This window comes from Talpa occidentalis, unplaced genomic scaffold (genome assembly GCF_014898055.3).
Source record: "Talpa occidentalis isolate TD23 unplaced genomic scaffold, MPIMG_talOcc4v2.1 talOcc4.9, whole genome shotgun sequence".
In the NCBI taxonomy this organism is placed as follows: Eukaryota; Metazoa; Chordata; class Mammalia; order Eulipotyphla; family Talpidae; genus Talpa; species Talpa occidentalis.
In genome coordinates this window covers 102,645,629-102,671,520 of record NW_023605305.1, presented here as the reverse complement: position 1 = coordinate 102,671,520, position 25,892 = coordinate 102,645,629, and the positions used below count along the sequence as shown (strand labels likewise).

The following is a 25,892-nucleotide window of genomic DNA, read 5'->3' as shown; positions in this document are numbered from 1 at the left end:
CTTTCATGATGGAATTTGCCCAATCAGCATGACAATGACAATCAGAACTCTTCTAGGTGTAGTTTATCTGATTCAATAATAAAACTTAATAAGATTCAGTGTTGCCATTCAAGTCAGAAGATGATGCAGAAGTGACTTATTTAAATCATTAAACTGCTTCCTTTTTTTTTAATTTCCCATGTGATTCAGATGTAAATTTATAGAATCAAAGATATGCAGATACTATTCTGAAGCCTCACTGTTATCTATTCTGGCTTTTGGATTGTGTAAACACTAGATGTTGGTTTTAAATAAAAATGGTGTGTTAAACACCATTTTTGGTGAGTTAAAAATATATAGACATTTTTGCATTAATTTATTTTTTTTAAGAGGAAGAGGCATATTTGGAGGACATTTCTTATGAGGATGTGCTTTTATTTTTTCCTTCTAGGGCCCACGAGGTTTGCTGGGACCTAGGGGAACTCCAGGACCCACTGGGCAGCCTGTGCGTATTGCTGGAAACACTCCAGGTTTTCTAAGATTTTCTATGAAAAGTTTGCTGCAGACTTTTTAAAGTTCAGGGGTCATGAAAGCTTTAGTATACATATGGCCAAGCCTTTACTCCGTCTTACATTCTAAGACCTAATGCTTCTGCCTATCAGTTTAATTGATCATTCTACATTCCATCTCCTTTCTTTTCTCTTCAGTTTAGTTTATCTATTTTATTATTCAATGTCAGATTCCCAGAACCCAGTGCAAAGTGCTGCTGGATTGTCTTCAGTGTAGACATAGATAGGATAAAATACCCCTTACCTTTCATTTCCATTAAATCTTAAAATGATTTTTACTCACTCTAGACCAGTGTGTGTCATGCTGTTAGGTTAGCCTTTTTGGTTTTTTTTTTTTTTTGCTACATTTAAATTCTGAACACCCCTACATATTTTGTGTTTTTTTTTTTTTTTTTTTTTTTGCATTGAAGGGTATGGCAGGTATAGATGGGCCTCCAGGACCAAAAGGGAATATGGTACGTACAAAATATCCATTAAAACACTCATTTCAGAACTATGGTTACTAACAAACCACTTGTTAAATGGAAATTAAAGATCTCTTACAGAAAGAGCTTACTATGCATATTACCTTCTGCCAGCATTGTTTTGCAAGGTTTTCCAGATTCTCTATGGGAAAAACTGATTTCTCAATTGAAAAGAAAAAATCCTATTATGCAAAATAGTCCTACTAAAAAATTTCTATATGTTCCATGACAGGGTCCCCAGGGGGAACCTGGACCGCCAGGGCAGCAAGGGAATCCAGGACCTCAAGTAAGTTCCAGTCACTGCATTGCCAGTGGTTGACTGTGGGTGATGTGATGGTGGGTGCCATGTGGTGATGATACCTGGATGGTAGAACAGTAATGTTACCACAATTAAAAGGATAAATTAAAATTATAACATAAAAAAAGATAGTGGGGTAAGATAGTGTCTTTTTTATGAGAAAGTTGACAACTTTAGTAATTTCTATGTAGGCCTAAAGGATTTATAATATGAAAGTAGAAAGAGAATTCTTTTCCTTCGATTCCCCACCCCCTCTTTTAAAAAATGTTGAGCAAATTTGCAGAGTTCTTTCTTCCAAGAGAAAAATGAGTCATTCAGTGTGCATGGAATGCTAAGACGAACAGCCACACCTGCGGAATCACGTTACAGTTCCACTGCCAAAAGAGTAGCTTGTGTAAAAATCCTCAGTGTTCCAGAACTTCCTGGAGAATGTGGGAGATATATATAGAGATTCTCATAACTCATTGCATGTGGGAAGAACACTAATAATTTACTATTTTAAAGTCATTCTTATGATAGGATTACTGACATATGAAATAAATTCTTTCAAAATAGGGTCTTCCTGGTCCACAAGGCCCAATTGGTCCTCCTGGTGAAAAAGTAAGTTATTCTGTTTTTCCAGTAACATCTGGTGATCAAGTTTGCATTATCAACCTTACGTTGCTCTGCGGCCTACTCTCTGGTTTTGATAAGATAGCCAGATGGCTCAGCATATAAGGAATTAATTTGGAGTTAAACCAGAAAAGAGAGAGTGTACAGTATGAGGAGAAATCATTCAAACATCTCTGAACTGTAAATGTATAATATTTCAGAGTTTCCATTTGGATAGCTTCCAAATGTTACAATCTTAGCTATATTAATTTCAAAAATGTACTAGTATGAGTAAATGTCTTCTCTTTATTGTGGTTCTTCCTTTTATTTCTCATTATTTAAAAAATGTAATTAGGTTTGCTTATGACAAAGGGGTTTTAGCAAGATCTGATTAAGGGAAAACTGTGCCTTTATCATTGCCACCATTTTTCATGTGTAAATGGCAAATGATGTTCTTGTTAATAACTCTGTCTGGATCAAAACAAGAATGAATTTAATTAAAAAGATATCTTTTTCCCCCTGATCTCCTCTGCCAGATTCCCCAAGCCATTTTTTTCTGTCCCCTGTAGTCATGAAGTCATAATGGTTCTTTCTATGCTGCTTTTTTTCTTCATTTCTATGAACATTCATACCTATGAATTTCTATATATGTATATTAAAAGTTAACAGCTTTATTGGGATGTAACTTCATATTTTAAAATTTCACCCATTTTAAATATCCATGTCAATGATTTTTAGTAAATTTACAGAGTTTTACACACACACAAAAAAATTATTTTCCTACCCCAGGAAGAAACCTTGTGTCAATTTATACTTCCTATTCTACCTACATATTTAAATAACCAATGATCTTCCTTCTGTCTTTATAGATTTGAGTTTTCTGAACATTTGATGTAAATAAATTTCAGACATGAATTTTATCATATGAATATAATATGTGACATTTGTGTATGGCTTCTTATGGTTGGCATGTTTTTAAGATTCTTCCATGTATTAGCATAAATCAATACTTTGCTTCTTTTTAATGCTAAATAGTATTCCATTGAATGGACTACATTTTGGTTACCTATTCAGCAGTTGATGAACATCTGAGTTGTTCATACATTTTAGCTATTATGAATAGTGCTATGAATATATATATGTATGGAGAGTTTTCTCTCTTTTTTTTGTGTACACATAGAAGTAGAATTGTAGGATTATATGACAAATTTATGTTTAAAAGTTTAAGAAGCTTCCAGCTGTTTTCCAAAGTGCTGTTGTCATAGAGCTTCTGTTCTAAAATAGATGGATTTATTTCACCTGATATTTAAAAAATCATCTTATAGAGCAAGGGTTTTAGTATTTCTTGTCTTCCCTTAAATAAATAACAACAATAAGAAAAAAACTGTACTGTATTGTCACAAGGTCATTGTGACAATCTGTACTTTACATTTTGTTTTGGAGAAATAAGACTTGCCTTAAGGGTAAAGGATAATTTAAGTGATGGGCAAATATTGCCATTAAAAACTTGGTGTTTTATAATAGTTGTTACATAACATTAAGTTTCTTGACTGAATATCATTTTGTAGAGTAATAGATGGGACTAAAAGTTTAAAATTCTTTAAATGAGTTGCAATCAATCAATTATTAAATCTAATTTGTTTAATGTAAAGTTTATCTTTAATTTGCTTTTTTGTTCCATAGTGATTTCAGTGAAACTTCTTGTAAAGCTCTATACAGCCTGCATGTGTGATGTTTTTTCTAGACACTTCTGAGAATAGAAAAACCTAAAAATATGTCTAGTAACTGGACTTGCTGATATATCCTTGTCCTTTCAATTGTTCCCAAACCCTGTCTAATAACTTGATCAATAAGCATTAATGACTTGAGGCCTGGCTACTTGGTAAGGTTAAGAATTCTTAGCAGAAAGCCTAATTTCCTCCTAAGAAATGACCTACTTCTTGCACTAGTCATTTTTATCATGCTTCAACTCTAGCATCAGTCAAATTAAAAGAGACTTAAAGATGTGGTTAAACAAGTAATAAGCTGTTAAATAGTCACTTTGTCATTATGAGTTGCATAATAAAAGGTTATGTTTTTTAACAGCAAAATACTAGACTTATTTTTCTTTATGTCCTAAAAAATAACTGTCATACTGTAACTTATATTTCTTAAAACATTTCGATAGTTATTGATGCTTCATCAATGTTAATTTATAGTTATTTGGAATGGTACTCATTAATATCATTGGGGTAATAACCAATGTTTGCTTCTTCAGTGATACAAAGAAACATGTTTCTGAGCTATATTTTTTCCCTCTTTATTCTTTATACTATAGTTTACTGTGGCATGCACGAGCTAATTTGTTAACTAAAAAAGATACATTTAGGGCTACACTGTAGAAAATCTACTATGTTTTTGGTACATGTTAAACTTGGTTTTATTTTATATCTGTTGAAAACTTCTATATATGATAAAAAGTTATTTAGATGTTTGTGTCTTAGAGATTAAAATCCAGTGAGTGACTCAAGTTAAGAGACACTCAAGAGGAGGGGGAGAGGAGAGAGTATGGTTTAGGACCTTGGGCACTTTGGTGATGGAAAAACTATGGTAACCTCACCTGAGGGGAAAAATCCTATTTTGAGAAAAAATAAACATGGCTATTTAAAAAATACATAAATAAAAAAGGAATTTTATTAGTAGCTTATTCCTATGTACAAAATCAGACTTTTCATTCTTTACATTTTTTTAAGTAAAATATTCTCTTTCTCTATTTGATTAGGGACCACAGGGAAAATCAGGGCTGGCTGGACTTCCTGGTGCTGATGGGCCTCCAGTAAGAGTCATTAAAATTTCTATATCGTCTCTTCAAAAATAGATTTTACATGTGTTTTAGAGGTGATTTTATGAAGTCAGTAATAAAAGCAAATTGAGCCAATAATTAAACTTTGATCTTTCTAAAATATCATTTCATCATGTCATTTTCATATTGCAAAATCTTTAATGAGTTTGCAGTGGTCTTTGGATAAACTTATTCTGGCACTCTAGGCCAGAATCTCATATTTTCCTACTTTCTCATGAACCATCAGCTCCAAACAAACAGATCCACAAACTCTCTCAGCATGCTCTAAACTTTTCCATTGCTATACCTTTCCTTCAGTTCTTATTTTTATAGAAAGCACTTTTCCATCCTCTTTCTTTCCAAAGTACACTTTTCTTGAGAGTCCATGAGAAAATCCTCACCTTTGTGAATTTCCTCAGACTCTTCCATGAAAATTTCTCAGTCTTCAGGGATTTCCTCCTTTTCTAAAAATATACTGATGTTTATTACATTCTGAGGTATAATAATAAATAATATAATTGTACAGTCTCTACAGTTATTATTTTTTAAATGTATTATTTTGCTTCTTTTTTTTGCCTTCAGACTACTTGTTCATATTTTTGGGAATTAAGATACAAAATTTTATTGAGTGATGGAACTAGTCATTATTATTTATGGATTCTCAAAAACTTCATTAACTATATTAGTATGTTTGTTCTTACTATGTTTTCAAATGTCCTTTCCACATGCTGCAGTTGCCTTAGAAGATGCATGTATGATTATCTGATCATTATACAAATTGGAAGTCAAATTGAAACACCTTTATTTAAACTCTACTGCAGTTGAATTATTAATAAATAATAATATATGTTTGTGTATGTAATTTTCCTAAGGTCTCTCAAGTACCTTATGAATTTGATGATACATACCCATCAAAAAAAAATTTATTATGTTTTCTTCTAAATGCCAGTTTTCAATGTTACTTAAAGCCACATACTCTGACACATAATATTCAATGTTTTGAAACTTACAGTGTAAGACCTCAAAAGGTTTGACAAAACTTTTTCACAGTATTACAAATAACTTTAATATTGCATCTCACCAGTTTTTATTTGTATTAAATATAGGGTCATCCTGGAAAAGAAGGCCAATCTGGAGAAAAAGGTGCTCTGGTATGTTACAAAGTATCCATTTAAATGTATTTTTCCTGATGATTTACCTTGGTTTACCTTATGTTACCGAAGAGAATATACCTTCCTTTTCATAAAATTTTATTGAATAACTATTGATTTACAGTACTGTATAACTTCAGTAGTACATCTTCAGTAGTGTCTATAAACCTCACCTCACTGACTTAACAAAATTCTGGTTCCCTTTTAACCTTTTAACACCTTTTAACCTTTTCTCCTAGTACCTATTTTGGTCTTCTCTCTGAGATGTGTGTGTGTGTGTATTCTTATTTTATCACTTAGAGAAGAAATATTTTCTAATATTACTATCCCCTATCCTTTTATGTTAATATGTCTTTAATGAATTTCGCCAACAAATATATATCATATCCTGATAATTATTTTTTTTTGTCGGGGTATATAAAATACAGTTGTGTCTTTTAATTTGGTATTAGTAGTTTTGCATATTAGACTGCAACCTCTGTTTTTTAAATATTTCATGGTCAGAAATAAACTCACACTCTATTTGTAGTATATGTAAAATAACTAGAAATGATGATGAAATTGAACAAAAAGTACTGAATATCATTAAACTATGTAATTACAATTTTATCCTTACATATTAATTGCCAGTAACCTTTAAATAAGCAGTGATTAAAATCTAAGGGAAATAAGTATCAATATATCTACACAAAATATATAAATTAAAGCTTATTCAATGTTAATATTTTCGATTACATGGCAAGGGCAGGTTTTTTGTTTAGAATTATTAGTTTCGGAACTCTTAGTAAAATGGTATTAAATCATCAGCATTAGTATAGAAAGTACCTATTATGTTCTATATATTGTTTCCTTTAGGTAGACTGATTAAATAAAGACAGTTGTGAAAATTATAATTTTGATCATATTCTTGATGATGTGAATGGTACAAATTTATACCAGTGTTTTGTTAGAATTTATTTTGTTATTTAATGTCTAGTTGCTTATTGTAGACATTGAGGAAATCACATTTTTTCAGGTTTAGAGTATTAATTATAATAATATAATTACTTCACTTTACATGCTTAAATGTTACAGATTTTTTGTAAAATATGTAAATTGTTATATGTTTTAACATGACTATGTAATAGAATATGTTTGGAGTAAGTAAAGTTTATTATGACTTATTTATCATATTCTGAATGGAAATTACCCATGATAACTTTACCAATAGAATAAAAATACCTTTTTTATATAAATTATTTGGTAAAACCTCAGTGTATTATATATTTAAATTATAGTGGATCTTTTTCAGGGTCCTCCTGGTCCACAAGGTCCTATTGGCTACCCTGGTCCCCGAGGAGTAAAGGTAAATATTATATTTTTTTCAGTAAGATTTTAATCTTTAATTTAATTTTAATCTAATCTTCAATTTAATTTTAATCTAAAATATCATAGGCATTTAATTATTCTACTCTATTCTACAGGGAGCAGATGGTGTCAGAGGTCTCAAGGGTTCTAAAGGTGAAAAGGTAAAAATATAATTTATTAAGATCATCTTAATTACTGTTATCAAAATTTTAAAATATTAAATGTTATTTTATTTCCCAAATACATTGAGTGATTACTTATATACCAGACAATTCTGTACCTGTTAATTGTGTTTTAAAAATGTCCATATACTGGAGTGAGGACCAAATTATGCAATGGAAACAAAGGTATGTCATAGATAGAATTAATCTAGCATTCTTTTTTTCTTACAAATGTTTAACTTTGTAAATCATTCGTTTGGCCTTATGAATAGATTTGCTGCAGGTATTGTGCAACGTACAGTTATGTGCATAACAGAGGAATGTTTTTTCCTTTTATCTTTACTAAAATCTCCCAGATTCATGAATTGAAACACATTGCAAAATGTGAAAATTGGAAGTACCTAAATCAATTTGGGAGAAAGGAAACCTTCCAATGGGATTTTACATGCAAAGCAAGAGTATTATGAAAATAAAAATGAGGATTAAAACCAATCAGAGGTGGATAAAAGAATGTATAATCATTTAAAGAGTATTTACAATTCAATTACAATTGAAAGGAGAACATGAAATTGTGATTTTTTAAAATATAAATATTTGATATGAATAGTGTTCCAATCCTTCAGTGATTATGTTGAAATGGAATGGCATTATTAATGGTCAGTATTTGGTTAATTCTTACTACAATATTACACTTTTTAAAATTTTATTTTTATTTATTTATGCATAAAAGAACTGGCCAGATGTGCAGAGGGGTGAGAGGGTTTACCAGAGACAGAGTGGGGAGCAGAACAGCCAGATCTACTGAAATACACTGCTGAGGGGAGTAGCGGGCGAGACAGGATAGGTCTGCTGCACCATGTGGGTTAGCTTCCTGGTCAGGGAATCAAATTCATGCCACAGTGGCTGCAGATAGCTTAATAGTGCTGAGACTTAACCCCTTGCCCCACTTGCCCCACCAGGGAGGCCCTACAATATATTACATTTTAAATTTAGGGTTTAGTATATAACTTTGATAGATTTGGCAATATCTATGTATATATATATGCATATATATACTATTATTTTTTTAATTGGTTATCTTTTTTTAAAGATTTATTTTATTTATGCATATAAGAACCGGTGTACAGGCCAGATGGGTGGGAGAGTGAGAGGATTCACCAGAAACAGAGCGGGGAACAGAGCAGGCAGAATGACTGAAATTCACTACTGAGGGGAGCAGCAGGCGAGACAGGAGAGGTCTGCCATGCTATGTGGGTAGCTCCCTGGCCAGCCAGAATCGAACCTGCACTGCAGAGGCTGCGGACAGCTTCACAGCGCTGCGTTCAACCACCTGCGGCACCAGGGAGGCCCTCTACTATTAATTTTTGTATAAAGAATAACTGCTTGTTTCCATAGTCATGGTTTTATCAAAAGCACCTAAGGGGGATTTGTTATCAATCAGGAAAGTTAACAAGAAGGAATGGAGTTATACCTTTTAAATTTATTTTTTATACTTAGATATTGACAATGTACCCAGCTAATTGTCAGTTCTATTTGTATGAAAAATGTTATGCATTTAAATTAACTCAGTTACTTTAATGAGAAACAGTTCATCCTGATCACCACAGAACTTCAGGATATAGTGTCTTACTGATTGGCAAAGAAGCACAGTATGTTTCAGTCAGTGTTGAACTTGTAATTATTTTCCATTTGCCTATGCAAACTTATATTGTGTTAGTTTGGACTATTTCTTTTTAAAATATTTAAATATCAATTCAAATATTTGCCATGAATTAATGCCTACCAAGAATATTTAGAAAAGGTAAGGTTTTTAAAGGAAAGGTATTTAATTGTGGTGGGAAATAGTGATCTTTTTGCGAAGAAAGTTAGTGGCAAAATGATAGAAGTAAATAAAATTATAGGTCATGAGACAGATATATAGGATATCTTTTTTTTCCACCCAGGGGAAAAAAAATGTATTTCTCATATGCAAGAAAAAATAAATAAGTTAACTGACTGTGTTGAGCAGTATATTATCTCAGAAAATCATAAGTGGTTATAGAGGGAAAGAATTAATATATTAAATTGAGAATGAAAGGTTCTGAGTTCTATCTAGTTCTCATACTAATTAGACATGAAAACTAAGAGAGAGACAAATGCTGGGCCTTTTTTTAAGTCTATGTAATGAAGACATTGTCCTAAAAAATATTTAAGGTGTTTTTCAGCTATACCTTTATTTCTAGGTACAAATTTTCCATGTACTAATCTATTAATATATTGCTTATCCAGATTTAGAGAAATTTTATATAAACATTAATGGAAACTTTTTTCTAATAATCAGAATTCTCTATATTCAAATTATGAAGGATAATTAATTCCTTATTTTAAACATTATATTGTTTTCCTAAATATTTATTATTATCAACAATTTAACCCATAAAAGATTAAGGGAGCTAAAACCATTTTTCTTTTACATATACAGTTTTAAATGTTAACTAAAGGTGAACGAGCTAGTTAGCACCTGGACTGGGATTAAATTTCTTCATTGTTGGACTCAGATTTATTCCTTAAAGTTGTACACTATGCCTCCTACACCAAGTATCAGGGATTTCCTCTTTACGCATCTAACATTCTGTCATTCTTTTTATTTGAATATTAATTCACACCTGGTCATTTTAGGGCTGGGAAGTTTAGTAACCTGATAATTTCATTTGTTTAAAGATTGTCACGTATTGCAGTTTAAGAACCACTTAGTGAATTTCTTTAATTCCGAATGTATTGAAAACAAAGATGTGACAGAAATAGCATCTAGTTCATTCTCTCCCAAAAAACCTTGCCTGGAAAAAATACTAAAAGCTACTACTGCTTTTTAGAGTTAGTGTGCAGTATTCTTTAAACTAAATTTGGCAACTGTGTAATTACCTTTCTCTCCAGAGAGAAGGTAATGAAGATAATAGTCAATAGGAAGTTAAGTGGTCATTTTTAGCTCTTAAGCCTCTGTTATTGTCCATTTTTGTTCAGCACAGACAGAATCCTCATCCCTCAAAACTGCTTTACAGACAGATGTTGAAAACATCACCCTCTTGTCTTAATCTGCCTCTGTCATAATTCTTAGGTTTAGGGAAAATGCAAGATTGTATCCTTTTTCCAGGGTTAGGTCTTTTGTATTCATAATTAATTGATATATTCTGAATTTTATTATACCTTGCCAAACTAAAACTGAAGCATGAATGATGTCCAAGTGTTCATTTAGTAGACATTTATTAAATATCATGATTGTTGAGGGTCAAAATCTACTAGACATTGGAGACCCAGAGTTCAAGTAAGCATGATTCTGCTTTTCTACCAAATGGAAAGAAAAAGACCTGTGATCTACTAAGTGCAGGATGACATCTTGTGATAATAAATGTTCAGTGGGGGCACACAGGACAGAGAGGTTAACCTTATGGAAGAAACAACAGAGGTCAAAACTTCTAGTAGAATCATTCATTGACTATTGAAAGAAGAGCGAAGTAGCATGAGGTAGATGGTTAAAAGTAAAGGATGTGTAGGTTTGTAGGAATGTGTGAGAGAGAGAAAGTTGAGAGAGAGAGAGAGAGAGAGAGAGAGAGAGAGAGAGAGAGAGAGAGAAATAACAACCGATCCAAGAATTACAAATGGAAATACAGGTTATTCAGGTTTTCTACACATTTCAATCCCAGAATAAATATTGGGAGGTGATAGAAGGGAGTCAAGACTGCAGAGATGAAAAAAGAGTTAAATCATGGTGTGAAGGTAAAAGGAGATGGCAATTTAAATTCATCATTAGCACTTCACAATCATGAAAATTTTTAATTTTTTTAAATGTTTTTGTGTTGATTTCCTAAAAAATTGTTTTATTCTTACTGAGGTAATGTTCATCTACTTCACGTGATATGACAGTAGGGATGTAGGCTCACACTTTTTCAAATGTATGTTACCAATCCATGCCCACCATCCAAGTACCAGTAAATTTCCACGCTGCTTCACTTTCCTCCCAATCCCTACACCCCGCTTTGGAAATCTTAATTCTTGGTCATATTGATAGGATTTATTTTGGTTTTGTCTGTTCCTTTATTTTATTTCTTCATGGTTCATATATGAGTGAAGTCATCAGTATTTGTCTTTCTCCTGATTTATTTTGCTTAGTTTAACCCACTGCAGTCCCATCCCTGTTGTTGCAAATGGGAAAATTTCATTTTTTTCTATGACTAAATAATATTCCATTATGTATTTAAACCACATCTTCTTAATCCACTAATCTGTCCTTGGACATTTATCTTGTTCTCCTAACTTGCTATTGGAAATAAGGCTATAGTGAACATAGCTGTGCATATACATCCCTTCAAATTTTAATTTTGTATTTTAAGGTAGATACCTAGGAGTGAGAATGCTATATCACTTGGTAGTTCTATTTTTAATGTTTTGGGAACCCCCACACTGTTTTTGGTAAGGGCTGAATAAGTCTGTGTTTCCACCAATGATATGAGAGAGTTCCTTTTTCTTCACACCCTCATCAGTACTATTATTTTTGGACTTTTTGCTATGGGCCATTCTCACAGATGCCTGAAATGTCCTTTTGTCAAATTCTGCAAGTCATATCCATTCTCTAACTACTAATTAAGATACTGACTGCCACAGCAAACTTTCTCCATGTCTTTTTTTTAAGATTTATTTATTTATACAAGAACTGGGGTACAGTCCAGAGGTGTGGGGATGAGAGGACTCACCAGAGACAGAGTGGGGAACAGAACAGGCAGACTGACTGAAATATACTGCTGAGGGGAGCAGCAGGTAAGTCAGGAGAGGTCTGCCACACCATGTGGGTCATCTCCCTGGCCGGGGATTGAACTCATGCTGCAGTGGCTGCAGGTAACTTCATAGTGCTGTGTCTTAACTCCTTGCACCACCAGGGAGTTCCCACCACTTTATTTTTAAAGATTTATTTTATTTATTTATGCATACAAGAGCTAGGGTGTAAGTCAGAGGTGCAGAGGTGTTAGAAGATTCACCAGAGACAGAGTGGAGAGCAGAACAGGCGAATTGACTACAATACACTGCTGAGGAGAGCAGCAGGTGAGACAGGAGAGGTCTGCTGTGCCATGTGGGTTAGCTCCCTGGCCAGAGGTTGAACTTGTGCTGCTTTGGCTATGGATAGCTTCATAGTGCTGAGACAAGCCCTTGCACCACCCGGGAGGCCCCTCCAGTTCACTTCTTGCCTTATGGACAGCAACAACACCAGCATCAACACCAGCATCATTATCCTATCTTCTCCTGCTCCCCATTCTACTTCATGTGTCCCCAACAATAATACAAATGTTCTACCCTTTAGGGGTCTCCCTGGTGGTGCAAGGGGTTAAGCACCACACTATGAAGCAATCCGCAGCCTCTGCAGCATGAGTCTGATCCCCGGCCTGCCAGGGAGCTACCCACATGGCACAGCAGACCTCTCCTGTCTCGCCCACTGCTCCCCTCAGCAGTGTATTTCAGTCAGTCTGCCTGTGTTCTGTTCCCCACTCTGTCTCTGGTGAATCCTCTCACTCCCCTGCATCTCTGGCCTGTACCCCAGCTCTATGCATAAATAAATAAATCTTAAAAAAAGAAAAAACACCCAAACAAATGTTCTACCTTTCATGTATTGGTAAAACAAGAGCCTCAAACTAGTCCACAGTACTCTGAACAGAGTAATTACTCAATTTTTGCTACTGAGTATTCTAGAAATTTAAAATGGTATTGAAATTAAGAGATAGTAATGTCATTCACAAAATTTACTTATTAAAGTCTAGATTTCAGTAAGAATGGTAGGAAATATTGTCATAGTCAATATTTCTACTCTCAAAGGCTGCCCAGTTTTCTGTATCATTGGCCTATATTTATGATGTGTCAATGAATAATCTTTGTTTCATATAAAGGATAATATTAATTTGCTTATTCTTTATATGAGAAGGGATTATAATATAGAGAAAAATTTGAGCTAGGAAGCATTTATATAAAACACATGATACAAAATGCACAATATAAAGTTTTAGATGTAAACTAGTAAATTAAATATAAAGATAATTTACTTGGTATTCCATTGTCCTTGTAATCAAAGTTAAAAAGATGATTATATAAATATTCTTTGTTTAAACAGTATAGGGTTTGTATTGTTTAAAGAACATGGTTAGATCCCCAAGAACACAGAAAACTTAATAGACCTATTTGTGAAAAATTTCCAAGAGTAACATAGGAAATATGGGAGAATATTGGGAATTAGTATCAAAATAAAGAGGTTTCACAACTAGGATTACTGTTTCTTGGAACCATTTATCTTATTTATAGGATTCATATTTTATAGAGTCATATTTTAGATTTACCCAAAAACTGATTTAACATATCTTTTATTATATTTTTTAGGGTGAAGATGGTTTTCCAGGATTCAAAGGAGACATGGGCCTTAAAGGTGACAGAGTAAGTAAAAAGGAAATTTGCATTAGCATTACTTGTATGGGTGTGTATCCTAATAATGAAACATATCAATCATAGGATAAATAATGTTTGCACTACTTGAGATTTTTCTCATTTTAGTTTTTATATGAAGATAATATGTTTAAAAATTTTGCAGATAATTTGCTTATATTGCACTAGATTTTAATATATATGTAGTATAGCAATGCCTATCTGTAGGTATTTATGTTTTTTATATTAATAGCTAGACCTCTCTGTGTAAATAGATGATAGATAGATAGATAGATAGATAGATAGATAGATCGATCAATCGATAGATAGATAAATTTTGTAACCACCCTTAACCAAGGTGTACTCAGTGACCCCAAAATATTTTTTTAAGATTTTAATTTATTTATGCATACAAGAACTGGGGTATAAGCCAGAGTTGCCAGAGACAGAGTGGGGAGCAGAACAGGCAGATCTACTGAAATACACTGCTGAGGGGAACAGCAAGCAAGATAGGAGAGGTTTGCTGTGCCATGTGGGTCATCTCCCTAGCCAGGGATTGAACTCATGCCACAGTGGCTTGCAATAGCTTGATAGCACTGAGACCTTAACCCCTGTGTCACCAGGGAGGCCCCAACCCCCAAGTATTAAGGATCTTGTTTTAAAAAGCTTTCAGCTATGCATGTAGGAAAAGGCAAGGAAAGCAAATTTTTGGTGTGAAAGATCTTTATTTGGTGTGTAGAGAGGGGAGAGAGAGGAAAGTAGATGGAGAAAGGAGTAGGGAGGAGATGAAAAGGCAGGGGAAAAGAATTTCCAATGGCAGACTCCTGGTCAAACTCTGAAAATTACCCATCCCCATGTGGACAACAGCCAGGCTCAGCTAAAAGTGGGGAGGCCGAGGCCCAAAAGCTTGCCACATGTCTAAGGCACCCTCCAGCGAGGAACCACAAGAAAGGGGTTTGGCAAACACCAGAAAGTCAGGACAGGAGGAGAGGCTCGAAATTTGAAATATGCCATGTAATCCTCCGGGAGGTCAAGGCAATGGTTGTCACTTACCTGGAGCATCCTCCCTACTTGTCCCTTGTCACAGATATCTTCTCCAGTGTCTCTCATCTTGTCCCCTCTCACTTCTTTGTTCCACTTCAGTTTGTGTATCTACCTCCCTCCTTCCTAGCCGCCCCCATTCGGGTAGTCCAGTTCATGGCATTCTGAGTGGGAACTGTAGACCAAGGTGCTGAATGTAAGTGGGGGCAGGTAAACTGGCACCCCTTCACTGCTCTGTGATACTGCTCCCCCTTTTACAGAGGTGCATTCTGTAATACTTTGAATGAATTCTAACATTTACAGACATTTTCTAAAATGATGATTAAGTTACTTAAAAGAAGGAATTGTTGATAGGTTTGTTCTAAATTTTGTCCATCTATGTGAGCTTTGTTTCCTAGAAACTATATCTGAATTTTCATTATATTGAAGTCTTGAAGTTTTCATTGTAAGTGTTGTATGCTGAGTTTTCTGGAAATGAGTATCTAGAAAACAAAAAGTAATGTGAGTCACCTAAAGTAAATTAAACCTTTTATTCTGAAGACTTATTTTATAATTAATATAAGAGTACCTGATAAGTAATCATACTGCTGAATATTTTTGTTTCTCTAAAATGCACGTAAAACCAAGATGGGAGCAATGGCTTACACATTCCAGTTCCTAACACATTAAAAGGGAAAGCCTAGTGTAAAATAAAAATATTTTGCTTGTGTCCCACTGATTTCCAAATTTGCTGTTGTCTGAATGCAAAACAAATCAACCCATACCCCTCCGGATATAATCAAACAAGCATCAAAAAGATTGATGAGAGAAGAAAAGCCAAAAAGAAGTTTAATAAGGACATTTATATACTGCCTGAACACATGGGAGACACTGAGCCGAACTAAGGAACTTGCCACATAGCTTCATAGTCTATCTTAAATAGCTTTACAACATGGGAGTTGGGGGGAAAAAAAATGGAAGGTCAGTTCGGGAGTTTACCAAGGAAGGCAGAGTAAACAAAGTATACAGACTTAAGTCCTGTTTCTCAGGGGAAAATGATGAGATTAGATCTCAGTTTAGTGAGGGAGATGCCTTTACAGAGAGATGTTTCCATATAAATGTCTTTAAAAAACAACCAGCACCCAACCTTCAGAGCCCCCCATGAAATCCCAAACTTTTAGGAAGACTGATTTTTTATTGCCCTTCACTATTGTTGTAGAGAAAAATTCATTTTCCTTGTACCCTTCTTTCTAGTTCTCAGGCTGGAGTCCTGCAAAATTAAACTGTTTTTAAAACATATATAAACACGAGAGAAGCAAACAGAAGTTTACTAGCACATCCATCACATTTACCCAGGGGAGTATTCAAAGATTAGCAACTTAAAGGATTGGTTAGTACTTGGGCTTACATAGTATTTTAGCAAAGGAACAATAACTTTTTAGAGATGTAAAAAGACAAAGGAGCCCAATTTTAAGTTGCTGCTGCTGCAAATTGTGGGAAAGTAGGTATGTGAGAAATTAATTGTAGATAAAGGCTAGTTAGTTAAGTTTGTTGTTCAGATTCCTCCATGCCTGCTTCCTGCTCTGGACTGATAAGAGTCTTGCTGCCTCTAATGATTAACTTTTGTCTTTTAAGTAGAGAGAGTGGAAAAGACACCTTTGCAAATTATGTCCTGCTTTTAGGCAAATAAGGCGGGGGGGAGAGTTTTTCTTGTATCTGCTGCTTCTCAGTGGCCTTCGGCTGAAAATAATCCTTATGCCACAGTGGCCTATATTGGAGTGGCATATTCTCCCTCCCTGTACTATTTAATTTTTTTTTTTTTGGTCGTTCCACAACTCAGATGAATTAAAAGGAGTTTAATATGATATTTAGTTATATTGGGCTTCTGTAGGTTTTCAAATGTCAGACTGTACTCAGTTGTTTATTTATTAATGGAAAGATTGATGAAGTTAACATTTTCCAACTTCTTTGTCATATATTAAACATGAGCACACAAACCAAGAGTTGAAGAATATGACTTTTTGAGAGATTCTCATCTCTGTCATTCCATCTCCAATACAGTTTATGTTACAAGGATGTTATTATTCTACATTTCAGGGAGAAGTTGGCCAGCTAGGCCCAAGGGGAGAAGATGGTCCTGAAGGCCCCAAAGGTCGGGCAGGCCCAACTGGAGACCCTGGTCCTTCTGGTCAAGCAGGAGAGAAGGTCAGTGAACAGTTTTAAATTCAGAGGTCCTTTTGCCAATGATGCTTCATGGTCATTTTATTTTATTTATTTTTTTTAACAATTTTTTTAAAGATTTATTTATTTATACAAGAACTGGGGTACAGTCAGAGGCACGGGAGGGTGAGAGAATTCACCAGAGACAGAGCAGGGATCAGAACAGGCAGATGGACCTAAGGCACTGCTGAGGGGAGCAGCAGGCGAGGCAGGAGAGGTCTGCCGCGCCATGTGGGTAGCTCTCTGGCCGGCCAGGAGTCGAAACCATGATGCAGAGGCTGTGGATAGCTTCACAGTGTGGCGCTCAACCTGCTACACCACTGGGGAGGCCCTTCATTGTCATTTTAAAATATTTTAAATCATATTAAAAATCTAGAGAATTCAATGAATTTTAAAGCATATCCATATACTATTTAGAAGTATAATCACCAGGTGGGTACATTTGTCATTTTAATTCTTCATTCTTTTCTAGTCCCTTCTGCTCTCTTTGTCCACACTGGTCCAGTCACAAATAAAACTCTTCTACATTGGAGGTTGAGAATCTGATATGATAAATGAAGGATGAAAAAAAATCAGTGAAAGGTTGTCTACTTATTAAGTTAAAACAAGTAGAATTATCTTTGTCCCTCAAACTACTCTATATATTTTTTTCTCTTTTACCTAAACCTGTCTTTTCACAGGATAAGTATTTTCAAGGTAGTGATATTCAGACCCAAATTCAAGAGATTTTAGTATTTATCTGGGCTAACCCACACAGCACTCACTGTATTTTAAAACACACTGGGTTATATGTAATATTTCAAAAAATACTTGCAACCATTACATTTATATTTAGATATGCTACTAGGCAATATTAAAGTTATGCCTCTGGAAAGTATTTTACAATATGATAAACACCTTATAGTGTACTATAAAGGTATATTAAGAAAAACTAGAAATGTCCATGGCAAGTTTTACACCAGTATGTATACTAAAGAAAAACATAAAAAATAATATCTCAATTTAATTCAGGTGATTTCTTTTTTATATGTATATTTGTTATACAAATTTTCTATAATGAGCATATCATTGTTCTATAATAGGTGGAAATTCTATGCTATTTAAGAAAAGAACATAAGGATTATATATTGTTCAGGGATTATTGGGAATTGGGACTGCACACACACACACACACACACACACAAGTTCCTTATGTCATTATGACTCTTTTGTGTAATGGTTCTTCTGATGTAGTAGAATAATTTTGCACTGCCAGTTCCCATGCCATTGAGTTTAGGCCATAGAGAAAAAACTAGAGGAAGTTTGTAAGGCCCTAATATCATTCCACATAGAGTTTCACTTGCTATTAGATTAAGACTATCCTAGAATCTTCTTATTGCTTAACCTCTCTCTAGTCTTTGTAAATAGTCTCGGAAACTAACATGAGACCTCAGAAACTTCAACTACCCCACAATTTTTCATCCTTAATGTTTCATTAGTAATTTTCCTTTATTGAAGATGCCTGTCACCACATTGAAAATACAAACAAGTTTTGTCTGGATTTATTTCAAAATGACTCCAAAATGAGTAAGAGTCTACATTCTAATGTTGTAATTAACATAGAACACAAAAGCTTTTTGATCATAGTTAGAAAATTTCATTAACCTTGAAATCAGTGGCATTTAAAAAAAAGCTATGATAACTTAATGCATCCAAGGGGACATCATTTAAGGATGCTTCTTAGAGCTTGTTTGCATATTTCACCCAAAGGCTGCTTACCTATGCAGGACTGATCTTGAATCAGCTAGCTCCTTAGTTTAATCTATAACAAGGTCATAAATTATATTTCTAATTTCTTGCCTTTCTTCATCTTGTAAAATATTTATTTTTGTTCCTAAAGCACTGTTAATCTTTTAAGATTTTATATAGCTTTTTGGGCTTGTTTTTATTCTTTTGTATGAATGTACTTAGGAAAAAATCATACTAAGTGCTTGTTAACTTGTTAACGTTGATAAACAATATTTTATATGTGCAGTGTTCTTTTAGAAGTATGTCATTAAAGAAAACAATTTACAGTAAAATTTCACAAGCTTATTTGTTTGATTCATATCTTACCTTAGCTTTTCTCTACCTGTATTATTTTAGTAATTTTTTTTCAAGAGAGTAATTTTCTTAGTGTTTTAAAACTTTCAGTATTTATTAAACATCTTTGAACTCATTATAACTTATTTGTCTCAGTATCTTCAGATTGAGAGGTCACCTCATCCCGCTGGAATAAAGTAGTTGCACATTCAAATACCTACCTGCAGGAATTGCCTTTCTCAAAAAACATTATTTTGCTAAGGCTCTGAACATTTGGTGTGTTTATTAACCTACATTAATTTGGATATATGAACAAAAGAAATAATTTTGCTCAAAAATTAGGTCAGAATTTCTTGGTATAAAGATTTAAATTTACTTAATGAGAGAAGGTTAAATAGTTCATGATAGATGCTTTATATTTTCACTGTGAGAAAGGAAATAATTTTATTAAAACTTCAGCGGGAATGATAAAACATAAATGTAGTTCCAGCTGCACCAACTAATTTCAAGTAGTGCTTAATGTTGGAAAAGCTTTGGTGTTTTCTTTAGTAATGCTTTAATGTTCACAGTCAAAGGTGTTTTTTTTTTTTTTTAGCTCAAGGTTCTATGTCTTCAAAGATGGTACTGTCACTTAGATAACAGAGATTAAGTTGATTAACCTTACAGCATTAGAAATGTGTCCAAAGCAACCTTTTATCATATTCAAATGAAAAAATATAATGAAATTAAAATATGGTAAGAACTTACAAATCTTCCTAGTGTGCAAATATGTGATAATAATTTCAAGAGAAATGACTATCATCATCATGAAACTCAATTCAATTAGAATTTCTTCTTATCATTATTTTAACTTCAGGGGAAACTTGGTGTTCCAGGATTACCCGGATATCCAGGAAGACAAGGTCCAAAGGTAAAACAGTTTTTGCTCAATTTTTATAGTTTATTTGTCTACATTTTATAGAAACTTAAAATTAATCATAAGCATTACGTTTTTAGTTTGTCACATGTAGATAATGAATCTTTAGAAAGCAATTTTGCAAAGAAAAGTCTTAGGGTAAATGAGCACTTGGTATTACAGGGAGCTCAGAGAGCCTAGTGATTGTGCAATATTTTACAAGGCTGATTCATGAAAGGAAAGTGCAGGCAACTGTGAATAGGAACTATTCCCAAGCAGCATGCTACATATCTAGAGGTTAAAAAGTGAATGGCAGATGATGGATATTAGTTTTGGATTTTATTTCTATACCTTAAAAGATTTTAATTCTCATTGACTTCTATTTATTTATGTATTTATTTAATTAATAGAAGAACTGGGGTGCAGGCCAGAGATGCAGGGGATGAGAGAATTCACCAGAGACAGAGTGGGGAACAGAACAGGCAGACTGACTGAAATACAATGCTGAGGAGAGCAGCGGGCAAGACAGGAGAGGTCTGCTGCTCCATATGTGGGTCACCTCCCTGGCTGGTGATGAACTCAGGCTATAGCAGTGGTAGTGCTGAGACTTAACTCCTAAGGCACCAGGGAGCCCCCCCCTTGACTTTTTTTTTTTTTTTTTAAGAATTCTTTCTTTTATCCTCTTTATTTCCCTTCATTTCTACAGTATTTATTTCCTTGGGCTACTGTAACTAATTTTTACAAACTCAGTGTCTTAAAATAATGAAAATGCACTTTCTTACAGTTGTGGAGCCCAGAGGTATCAAATAAGGTGTCAGCTGAGCCAAGCTCTCTGCCAAGGCACAAACAAGAAAATCTGTCCCTGTCTCTTTGGCTTCTGGCAGCCGCTGGCATTCCCCGGCCTGTGTCTGGAACTGCATTCTCTGCTCCCTGCTCACATGACCTTTTTCCTGTGTGTCTCTGTCTTCTCTTTTTCTGTCTTTTACAAGGACATTTGCCACTGGATTTAGGGACCACTTGGGTACTCCAGGATGATTTCATTTCAAGACATATAACTTAATTACCTCTCCAAAGACCCTTTTTTCAAATAAGGTAACACTCATAGTTCCAGATATTTGCATTTTGGATATATCATTTTTAAGGCTGCCTTTCAACCCACTACACCACTCAAATTCTATTTTTGGCTATTTGAAATAGACATATTTTAAGCATAAAAAGGGATATTTTTAAAAAATATCATGTCTAGGTTTAATTTTCTCCAAATGAATCATAAAACTTAGTTAAAAGTGCACTTGATGCATTGACTAGTTATTTTAAAGTGGCTAAGTGAATTGATATATATTTTGGTCATTAACATTTAAGTAGTTATACCATTGGTTAAATTGGCCTGCTAATCTCTTTCGAGGGGTTTCAGGATGATAATTAGACACTATAATTTATCTCATACCTCATTGAGGTATTAAAGTCATAATGCGTATTTAAAAAATACCCTACCATATGTGTTCCAAAATGATAGCTATTTCAAAAATAAATTCTACTTTCTATTTTAAGATAAGGTTACTTTATATTGAAACAGCATTAAAAATAATTTCTGAAAAATTCATACTTCTTGATAACCCATTTCTCCATTAGCTTTGACTTTATGGCCTTTGTTTCTTCCATCTGAAAGCACATATTGCCTTTTTATGAAAATTGTGTATTTTGTTGTCAAATCCTTATGTGAGAAGAGAAAAAATATCCAAATAGTGCATACCGTTTAGTTACTAACATTTTTGTTAGTTTCCCATACGTTTCTTAGAGCAGAAACTATAAGAAAACACATTTATTAAAAAAAATTATTGCATATGAGCAATATGTAAATGTAACTATTTATTATATCAGGAAAGCAATATTTATTCTCAAAGTTGATGGAATATATTATTTCCATACTCATCAAATACTAGAGTAGTTGAATATCGTTAATCTATCAGATGTATCTGGTTGTAGGAAAAATGAAAAGACTGAAAGTCCTTCAAAAAATGTAAATCTGCAGAGATTTTTTCCTATATGTGAATACTGCATGTCATTAACAGTTGTTCTCAGATTGATCACATAGTTATCTCTATAGGGAGAAATTATTATATATTTGAAAGTGGGTCATAAAAAAATACTTAATAGTACATACTTTAGGATATAATTTTCACCATCAGCTGCCATAAAGCTTCACATAAGTTTTCCTGACCTATGGAGGAAATATAAATCGATAGTATCCATCCTGTATGTAACACCTGGAGAAATTATTAAAAATGTGGATTCTTGAACCCCTGCTGCCAGAGCATTTACTTCAGTAGCTCTGTACTGGGACTTGAAGATACATATGTGGAGCAATCACTCCAGATATTGTTGATTCAGAGGAGCCATTTACCACTTGGAGAAACATCCCTGGAGGAGTAGATCAGTCCAAATGAGTGAATAAGAAAAGCAAGTAAAGTGTTCAAGTCATAGGAGGCTTTGTTATGTATCCCTTATTGAACAGGGAAGCATGTGAAGTTTGAGTAGTTACTAGTCTTTGCTAGATATTTTACACATTATTGTATTGCATTTAATCCACACTGAGTAAGATGAGTGTATTTGGAATCCCACTTGTGTTAGCAACTCAGGGACCAGGTATTTGAATCCTAATCTTCAACTTTTCATGATGTGATGATGAACAAACCAGTCACAGTCATGATCAAAGCACTGAGCAGTAGAAAATCTGCCTGAAGGTATGAGGTAAAGTGAAAGAATTTGGTTATTGGGAATTTTATTATATTATGATATGGTCATGTGTGGACAAAATTAAATAATATTTCACTGTACTTATATCTTAAGATAGTCATTATCAACTGTTAGGTATTATTATTATTTTTATTCCTTGTCATCCTTGTTCTACTTCCCACAAATTTCAAAATACATGTAAGTTCTGTACTATTACACATTTTACAGAAGAAAAAACTATGCTGGAGAAGGAAAAGTTATATATCCAACTTACTGAGATGATGTTTAACAAACAAAATCTTGAATTTATATCTTTGGAATTCTAAAAACATGTTTTGATACTGGACTGTCTTAGACTCTGTTAGCTCCAACCCGATTCAAACATCAAGCAGAAAAGGTAGAAGTAGAATTTTAGACTCTGATTTGATCAAATAGTTTTAAAATATAAAAAATTGATAATGATATTAATACAAAAATGTTAATTCAGGAATAACATTCTATAAAATTCCCATTTTAATATTGGATTATTCAGACTTGTGAAAAAGTAGTATTTTTCTTCAGATTTAAAACAAGTATGCAAAATTGTCAAAAATTTATTTCATATAATTCCCCTTTGTTATTTTCTATATTGAGTATTATAATATTTGATTAAAGTTCAAACTAAAATGTCTCATCAACTCATGCTTTCAATGCTCCAAGGATTTCACATGTTGCTCTAGGTTTATTTTCAAATGCCAAAATAGAGGTGAGGTGGTAGAGTTCTTAAAATTATATTTTAGATTTAATTATTACAAGCTTATGAAAATCATTGTGTTCCAAAAAACTTACTGTCTGTGACTAATAAACATGTTAATACCATATTTATTGGTTACTTTTTTATTTGTAGGGTTCCACTGGATTTCCTGGGTTTCCAGGTGCCAACGGAGAGAAAGGTGCACGGGTATGATACGCATGCGTAGAGTTGGGGACTATCTGGTGGAATGTTCTTGCCTGAGCATTTATCTCCCTGCACCAGACTTACTATGCACTGTGATGTACTATGTGTTGAAACTCTTTGAACTGTCTTTGACAGGGTGTAGCTGGCAAACCAGGCCCTCGGGGTCAGCGTGGTCCAACGGTGGGTGTCGATTTGCAATAATGATTTTTTTTTTTCTCATACTGGATTTAACCTTTCAAGATAGTTTTCTTCAAACCTAAAAACTGACACTATGCCTCTGGGTTTCCTTGTCTTTGGATCTATTTCCTCTTTTGTCTTATATGCAGGGCCCCAGAGGTTCAAGAGGTGCAAGAGGTCCCACTGGGAAGCCTGGCCCAAAGGTATAGAGGTCACTTGTACCATTTGTGCTTTGCTCTGAGAACCTCTTCCAGAGCCTAGATATTATGAGACGGAATCAAAACTGATTTTTTTTTCTTTGTTTCTTTTTCTTTTTTTTTTGGTTATTGCCAGGGTACTTCCGGTGGTGATGGTCCTCCTGGCCCGCCAGGCGAAAGAGTAAGTATGATAAAATGTAATATAATATAAAATAAATATAAAGTATTTATAATGTAATAAAATGTAATATAAAATAAACATTAATATTTTACAAGTGTTTAAATTTCTAGAAAAGGGTACCTGTGTCGGCAAGCATATATACATAGTCATCCACAAACTCTTAGTTAGGTTTCTAAAATTCCTTTTTTATTTACTCCTTTAGAAAAACAAAACAATCAGTTATGGGCTACTAGTTTTGTTTAAAAATGAGGAAAATATATGTAAATGACCTCGGATGTGCTTTCATTTTTTTATTATTTTTTTAGATGTGCTTTTATACTCAAGCCAAAATAAAGATTTTTTTTTAAAGATTTATTTATTTATGCATACAAGACTGGGGTATAGGCCAGAGTTTTTGGGGGTGGGGTTGAGAGGATTCACCAGAGAAAGAGTAGGGAACAGAACAGGCAGACTGACTGAAATACACTGCTGAGGGGAGCAGTGGGTGAGTCAGGAGAGGTCTGCTGTGCCATGTGTGTAGCTCCCTGGCTGGGGATTGAACTTGTTTTGCAGTGGCTGAGGATAGCTTCATAGGTGCATCTTAATCCCTTGAGCCACCACCAGGGAGGCCCAAGATTTTTTTTTTTTTAAGATGCATACAATCCTTTACCTTCCCCTCCACTGCCATTGCTTTCCATGGCCCTGTTGGCAGCAACATGCTGGTAAAATACAAGCTACCAGTAGCCATTAAGCCACGATCAATATTTATTCAAATCAAGATAAAACATCTATTCCAGTAAATAGGAAAGCTATTTAGTAAATTGATTTTCAACTGATATAAGGTAAAGCTAAATACAGATGAGCAAACTGGTGCTTTATTTATTTTCTTGGGATAAATATAGCATTTTTATAGTCAGATTTTTTGCAAGTTATTCTGTATTCTATTGAAGGAACTCTAGTATTAAAATCTGTATTGCTATCAAAGACATTAGATTATTAATATTCTGTAATAATTTTCAGTATTATGCTGTCATGTCAGTCTATTCTAGGTTTTTTTTTAAATTTATAAGGGATGTTTTACAAAAAGAAAAGCAGAAACACTGTGATATATAACTTAAAATTGAGAATAAGTTACTTTTAATAATTCTATGAAGACAATGTCACTTAATTGCTTAAAGGCTGTAGTTCATATATAATTAAATTAAACTTTCCACAAAAGACTTTTCACTGTGAATGAACTATTCCAAATTTAAATCCATGCTGCACATTTTGAGTTCATAAATAATACTTGCTTTTAAAAATATTTTATGGTCAAAATCATCTTTACCAGACAATAGAGTTAAATTAGTTAAAAAGGCTGAATCGTTAAATCAAGTAGAACCACTTAACAAATTATAGCAAAACAAAAGGTTTTGTTTTCAGAGTATAAATTATTTCCTCTTTACACATTTTGCTTATGCATTACAAAGGTTCATGGTCAACAATGTATCTTTACAAGTGAATGCACTTTAGATGACATTTTATTTTGTAGAACAGTAGTGTGATCCCAACAGCATGATTATTTGTAATTGAGAAGTTACTTTGAGAGTAAGAAAAGTGTGTATTGAGAACCAAAGTAAAGGTTGATTAAATAAATATTATAGTAAGACAGAAAAAAAAAATTCAAAAAACAT

General features: G+C 33.7%; 1 protein-coding gene across 2 annotated transcripts in view; it reads left to right on the top strand.

Annotated features, from left to right (window-relative positions):
* Positions 1-25,892, top strand: part of COL11A1 (collagen type XI alpha 1 chain) — a 196,445-nt gene that overhangs the window by 80,259 nt on the left and 90,294 nt on the right. For both annotated transcript variants that reach the window (XM_037498135.2, XM_037498134.1), the window contains exons 21-35: positions 431-484; positions 959-1,003; positions 1,245-1,298; positions 1,866-1,910; positions 4,663-4,716; positions 5,829-5,873; positions 7,165-7,218; positions 7,337-7,381; positions 13,775-13,828; positions 16,934-17,041; positions 19,974-20,027; positions 23,635-23,688; positions 23,821-23,865; positions 24,012-24,065; positions 24,196-24,240. In XM_037498135.2, coding sequence (XP_037354032.1) covers positions 431-484; positions 959-1,003; positions 1,245-1,298; positions 1,866-1,910; positions 4,663-4,716; positions 5,829-5,873; positions 7,165-7,218; positions 7,337-7,381; positions 13,775-13,828; positions 16,934-17,041; positions 19,974-20,027; positions 23,635-23,688; positions 23,821-23,865; positions 24,012-24,065; positions 24,196-24,240 — 810 coding nt within the window. The remainder of the gene's footprint in view (positions 1-430; positions 485-958; positions 1,004-1,244; positions 1,299-1,865; positions 1,911-4,662; positions 4,717-5,828; positions 5,874-7,164; positions 7,219-7,336; positions 7,382-13,774; positions 13,829-16,933; positions 17,042-19,973; positions 20,028-23,634; positions 23,689-23,820; positions 23,866-24,011; positions 24,066-24,195; positions 24,241-25,892) is intronic.